At 36.3% G+C, this 7,500-nt stretch overlaps 1 protein-coding gene across 1 annotated transcript in view; it reads left to right on the top strand.

The window, feature by feature from the left end:
* The window catches only part of SPTAN1 (spectrin alpha, non-erythrocytic 1), a 228,963-nt gene that overhangs the window by 88,769 nt on the left and 132,694 nt on the right, over positions 1-7,500 (top strand). Inside the window, exons 25-26 of the mRNA XM_083723192.1 lie at positions 4,377-4,436; positions 6,424-6,622. Coding sequence (XP_083579318.1) covers positions 4,377-4,436; positions 6,424-6,622 — 259 coding nt within the window. The remainder of the gene's footprint in view (positions 1-4,376; positions 4,437-6,423; positions 6,623-7,500) is intronic.

Here is a 7,500-nt window from a genome sequence, read left to right as displayed (position 1 = left end):
ACACATATACACACACACATATACAAACACACAAGACACAGACACACACACATGTACACACACAGACACACACATATATACAGACACATATACACACACACATATACAAACACACAGACACACACACAGACACACACATATACAAACACACAGACACACACATATACAAACACACAGACACACACACAGACACACACATATATACAGACACATATACACACACACACATACAAACACACAGACACACACATATACAAACACACACACATATATACAGACACATATACATATACACACACACACATATACAAACACACAGACACACACATATATACAGACACATATACACACACACATATACAAACACACAGACACACACATATACAAACACACAGACACACACACACACAGACACACACACACACATATATACAGACACATATACACACACACATATACAAACACACAGACACACACATATATACAGACACATATACACACACACATATACAAACACACAGACACACACACAGACACACACATATATACAGACACATATACACACACACATATACAAACACACAGACACACACATATACAAACACACAGACACACACACACACAGACACACACACACACATATATACAGACACATATACACACACACATATACAAACACACAGACACACACATATATACAGACACATATACACACACACATATACAAACACACAGACACACACACAGACACACACATATATACAGACACATATACACACACACATATACAAACACACAGACACACACATATACAAACACACAGACACACACACACACATGTACACACACAGACGTACACACTCACTCACACACACACACACACGTGTACATACACACATGTACACATGCGTCCTCCTGCGCTACGTCGACGACCTCGCCCTATGCTCCGCCTCCTCGGCTTCTCCCCTTTCCTATTGGCTTTCTAGAACGTTCCCGACTGGCTCCGCCCCCAAAGCTACGCCCTTTGCCCGCCTCCTCCGCCCCGATTGGCCCGGCATGCGAACCCCAACTTAATTATAATTATTATTCTTTATTAATTAATCCTAATAATTTATTAAAGTTACTTATTAAAAGAATTAGAAGCTCTTGCTATTCTTGATTCATTCTTGATTCATTCTTGATTCATTCTTGATTCATTCTTGATTAATTAATAAAGAAGCTCTTGCTATTCTTGATTAGTTCTAATACTTAAATCAAATCACTTATTAAAATCATTGCAATATCGTGACTTGATACGATTTATTAATTCTACTAATTCTAATAATTAATTATCACTAAAATAATTACAAGCTATTAGGATTGATATCACTTATTAAAATCATTGCAAGCTGTTAGGATTTATCGTGACTTGATATGATTTATTAATTATAATAATTCATTAAAATCACTTATTAAAATAATTACAAGCTCTTAGGCTTTCTCGTGACTTGATGTTATTTATTAATCCTAATAATTTATTAAAATTTCTTATTAAAACAATTACAAGCTCTTAGGCTTTCTCTTATTAAACCAATTACAGTCACTTATTATTGTTATTCTTTATTAATTAATCCTAATAATTTATTAAAGTTACTTATTAAAAGAATTAGAAGCTCTTGCTATTCTTTATTCATTCTTGATTCATTCTTTATTAATTAATAAGGAAGCTCTTGCTATTCTTGACTAATTTGAATACTTAAATAAAATTATTACTTAATAATTATACTTATTAAAATCATTGCAAGCTCTTAGGATTGATCGTGACTTGATGTTATTTATTAATCCTAATAATTTATTAAAATCTTTTATTAAACCAATTACAGTCACTTATTATTGTTATTATTTATTAATTAATCCTAATAATTTATTAAAGTTACTTATGAAAAGAAGTAGAAGCTCTTGCTATTCTTTATGAATTCTTGATTCATTCTTTATTAATTAATAAAGAAGCTCTTGCTATTCTTTATTAATTCTAATACTTAAATAAAATTATTACCTAATAATTATACTTATTAAAATCATTGCAAGCTCTTAGGATTGATCGTGACTTGATGTTATTTATTAATTCTAATAATTCATTAAAATCACTTACTAAAATAATTACAAGCTATTCGGATTGATCGTGACTTGATGTTATTTATTAATCCTAATAATTTATTAAAATCTCTTATTAAAACAATTACAAGCTATTAGGATTGATCGTGACTTGATCTTCTTTATTAATTCTAATACTTAAATAAAATCACTTATTAAAATAATTGCAAGCTGTTAGGATTTATCGTGACTTGATCTTCTTTATTAATTCTAATAATTCATTAAAATCGCTTATTAAAATAATTACAAGCTATTAGGATTGATCGTGACTTGATATTCTTTATTCTAATAATTCTTTAAAATCACTTACTAAAAGAATTACAAGCTATTAGGATTCATCATGACTTGATATGATTTATTCTAATAATACACTAAAATCATTTATTATAATAATTATAAATTATAACAATACACTAAAATCATTTATTATAATAATCATAAATTATGATAATACACTCAAATCATTTATTAAAATCATTATAAATCTATCATGACTTGATATTCTTTATTCTAATAAGTAAAATTACTTATTAAGATAATTACAAACTATTAGGACTTATCATGACTTGATATTCTTTATTAAATCTAATTATTATTAAATTGATAATATTATTATTATTATTATTATTATTATTAAAATAATTACAAGCTATTAGGACTTACCGTGACTTGATGTTATTTATTAATCCTAATAATTTATTAAAATCTCTTATTAAAATAATTACAAGCTATTAGGATTGATCGTGACTTGATGTTATTTATTAATCCTAATAATTTATTAAAATCTCTTATTAAAACAATTACAAGCTATTAGGATTGATCGTAACTTGATATTCTTTATTCATTCTAATAATTCATTCAAATCACTTACTAAAAGAATTACAAGCTTTTAGGATTCATCGTGACGATTTATTAATTCTAATAATACACCAAAACCATTTATTATAATAATTATAAATTATAATAATACACTGAAATCATTTATTAAAATAATTATAAATCTATCATGACTTGCTATTCTTTATTCTAATAATTAAAATTACTTATTAAAATAATTACAAACTATTAGGACTTATGACTCGATATTCTTTATTAAATCTAATTATTATTATTATTATTAAAATAATTATAAATTATAATAATACACTAAAACCATTTATTAAAATCATTACAAATTCTTAGGATTTATCATGACTTGATATTCTTTATTCTAAGAATTAAAATTACTTATTAAAATAATTACAAACTCTTAGGACTTATCATGACTCGATATTCTTTATGAAATCTAATTATTATTAAAATATTATTATTATTATTATTATTATTATTATTATTATTATTATTATTATTAAAATAATTATGAGCTATTCAGACTTATCGTGACTTGATCTTCTTTATTAATTCTAATACTTAAATAAAATCATTAAAATCATGGCAAGCTGTAAATTATTATTATTATTATTATTATTATTATTATTATTATTATTAAAATAATTACAAGCTATTCGGACTTATCGTGACTTGATCTTGATTAATTATCATACTTAAATAAATTCATTAAAATCATGGCAAGCTGTAAATTATTATTATTATTATTATTAAAATAATTACAAGCTATTACGACTTATCATGACTTGATTAATTCTAATACTTAAATAAAATCACTTATTCAAATCATTGCAAGCTGTAAAATATTATTATTATTATTATTATTATTATTATTATTATTATTAAAATAATTACAAGCTATTAGGACTTATCGTGACTTGATTAATTCTAATACTTAAATAAATTCACTTATTCAAATAATTGCAAGCTGTAAAATATTATTATTATTATTATTATTATTATTATTATTAAAATAATTACTAGCTATTCGGACTTGTCGTGACTCGATCTTCTTGATTAATTCTAATACTTAAATAAAATCACTTATTCAGATCATGGCAAGCTGTAAAATATTATTATTATTATTATTATTATTATTATTATTATTATTATTATTATTATTATTAAAATATTTATTATTATTATTATTATTATTATTATTATTATTATTATTATTATCATTAAAAATTATTCGGCTTTCTCATGACTCGATTTCCAACCCCTCCTTGAAGTCCTCCGCCCCTCCTGCCCCCCGCCTGCCCCCCAAGCATGACCCCGCCCCCCGGCTCGCGACCCCTTGATTTCCCCTTAACCCGACTAATTCCCAGCATGCTCTTCTGCTGTGTCCCTTCTAGGACTTTGCTAACCAAGGAAGCCGGGAGCGTCTCCCTGCGCATGAAAATGGTGGAAGAACTGTGAGTAGGACCCCTTTCCCCCCGTCTGCCCCCCATGTGTGGGGCGGGGCATCAATTTCGGGAAAGGGAGGGGTGTCCGTCCGTCCGGATTCGCACCCAGGTCACAGGTCATTGGTGGTTAGCCCGGTCTTGGCTGGGGAGGGCGGGGTATTTTTTTAAATTATTATTATTATTATTATTATTATTATTATTATTATGGCGTTATTATTAGTAGTAGCATTAGTGTTACTATTAGTATTCTGGCATTATTATTATTATTATTATTATTATGGCATTATTATTATTATTATATCATTATTAGTAGTAGTATTAGTGTTACTATTAGTATTCTGGCATTATTATTATTATTATTATTATTATTATTATTATTATTATTATATCATTATTATTAGTAGTATTAGTGTTACTATTAGTATTCTGGCATTATTATTATTATTATTATTATTATTATTATTCTGGCATCATTATTATTCTGGCATTATTAGTACTAGTAGTATTAGTGTTAGTATTAGTATTCTGGCATTATTATTATTATTATTATTATTATTATTATTATTATTATTATTCTGGCATCATTATTATTCTGGCATTATTAGTACTAGTAGTATTAGTGTTAGTATTAGTATTCTGGCATTATTATTATTATTATTATTATTATTATTATTATTATTATTATTCTGGCATCATTATTATTCTGGTATTATTAGTACTAGTAGTATTAGTGTTAGTATTAGTATTCTGGCATTATTATTATTATTATGGCATCATTAGCAGTAGTATTAATTTTAGTATTAGTATTCTGGCATTATTATTATTGCTGTTGTTGTTGTTGTTGTTTTGCCGGGTCAATTCGATGCGGTCAAAAGCCTTTTGCTGGGTCACCTCAATGAGTTCAAAAGCCTTTTGCTGGGTCAACTTTCCCCCTCTGCCCCCCATTTATGGGTCTCTCCCCCCTTCTGCCCCCATTTATGGGTCTCCCCCCCTCTGCCCCCCATTTATCGGTCTCTCCCCCTTCTGCCCCCCATTTATGGGTCTTTCCCCCTCCCTCTGCCCCTCACTTATGGGTCTCTGCCCCCATTTATGGGTCTCTCCCCCCCTCTGCCCCCCATTTATCGGTCTCTCCCCCCTCTGCCCCCCATTTATGGGTCTTTCCCCCTCCCTCTGCCCCCCACTTATGGGTCTCTGCCCCCCATTTATGGGTCTCCCCCCTTCTGCCCCCATTTATGGGTCTCTCCCCCCCTCTGCCCCCCATTTATCGGTCTCTCCCCCCTCTGCCCCCCATTTATGGGTCTTTCCCCCTCCCTCTGCCCCCCCACTTATGGGTCTCTGCCCCCCATTTATGGGTCTCTCCTCCCTCTGCCCCCCATTAATGGGTCTCTCCCCCTTCTGCCCCCCATTTATGGGTCTCTGCCCCCCATTTATGGGTCTCTCCCTCCCTCTGCCCCCCATTTATATATATATCTACACACAGAGAGACATACACACATATACATATATGACCACGCAACGCGGTCAAAAGCCTTTTCGGTCCCGGGTGCGAAACCTGACAGCCTTTTCCCCTCTGCCCCCCATTTATGGGTCTCTGCCCCCCATTTATGGGTCTCTCCCTCCCTCTGCCCCCCATTTATATATATATCTACACACACAGAGACATACACACATATACATATATGACCACGCGACGCGGTCAAAAGCCTTTTCGGTCCCGGGTGCGAAACCTGACAGCCTTTTCCCCTCTGCCCCCCATTTATGGGTCTCTGCCCCCCATTTATGGGTCTCTCCCTCCCTCTGCCCCCCATTTATATATATATCTACACACAGAGAGACATACACACATATACATATATGACCACGCGACGCGGTCAAAAGCCTTTTCGGTCCCGGGTGCGAAACCTGACAGCGTTTTCCCCTCTGCCCCCCATTTATGGGTCTCTCCCTCTCTCTGCCCCCCACTTATGGGTCTTCTCTCCCCCCCTCTGCCCCCCAGGTACGCCTCCCTCCTGGAACTGGGCGAGAAGCGGAAGTCCATGCTGGAGAAGAGCTGCAAGAAGTTCACCCTCTTCCGGGAAGCCAACGAATTGCAGCAGTGGATCCACGAGAAGGAGGCGGCCCTGACCAATGAGGAGGTCGGGGCGGATCTGGAGCAGGTGGAGGTGCTCCAGAAGAAGTTTGACGACTTCCAGAAGGTGGGTTTGGCGCCGGGGCGGGTCAAGTGGATCCCAGAGATCTCGTGGATCCCGGAAGGATCCGGACTGGGTGGGCGGGAGGGTCCCAGCTGGCTCCCGGATCATGTCTGGGGCCCCCGGAGTGGGTCCCTGTTTCCCCGTTGGCTCTTGGATCGTGTGCGGAGATCAGGTGGATCTAGGAAGGATCCGGATTGGGGACCCCGGATCGTGTCTGAAGGGCCGGTGGATCCCGGAAGGATCTGGACAGGGGGCCAGGAGGGTCCCCGTTGACTCCCGGATCGTGTCCGAAGGGATGGTGGATCCCGGAAGAATCTGGACTGGGGGGCTGGGAGGGTCTGAAGGGCCATGGATCCCGGAAGGATCTGGACAGGGGGCCAGGAGGGTCCCCATTTCCCCGTTGGCTCCTAGAGATCCTCCCCGGAGATCGTGTGTGGAGATCAGGTGGATCCAGGAAGGATCCGGATTGGGGAGCCGGAGCGGGTCCCCGTTTCCCCGTTGACTCTCGGATCGGGTCCGAATTGTTGGGGGATCCCGGAAGGAGCTGGACTGGGGCCCCCGGATCGTGTCTGAAGGGCTGGTGGATCCCAGAAGGATCTGGACAGGGGGCCAGGAGGGTTCCCGTTTCGCCATTGGTTCCTAGAGATCTGGAGGATCCTGGAAGGATACGGACTGGGGGGTCGGGAGGGTCCCTGTTTCCCCCTTGGCTCCCAGAGATCTGGCGGATCCTGAAAAGGATCCGGACTGGGGGCTGGAGCGAATCCTCGTTTCTCCACTGGCTCGGAAGGATCTGGACTGGGGCGTCGGGAGGGTCCCTGTTTTCCCGTTGACTCCCGGACTGTGTCCGAAGGGATGGTGGATCCCGGAAGGATCCACACCGG

The sequence above is a fragment of the Podarcis gaigeae genome, assembly GCF_964106915.1.
Source record: "Podarcis gaigeae genome assembly, chromosome: Z".
NCBI classification, from domain to species: Eukaryota; Metazoa; Chordata; class Lepidosauria; order Squamata; family Lacertidae; genus Podarcis; species Podarcis gaigeae.
This window is presented reverse-complemented; position numbering and strand designations above follow the sequence as displayed.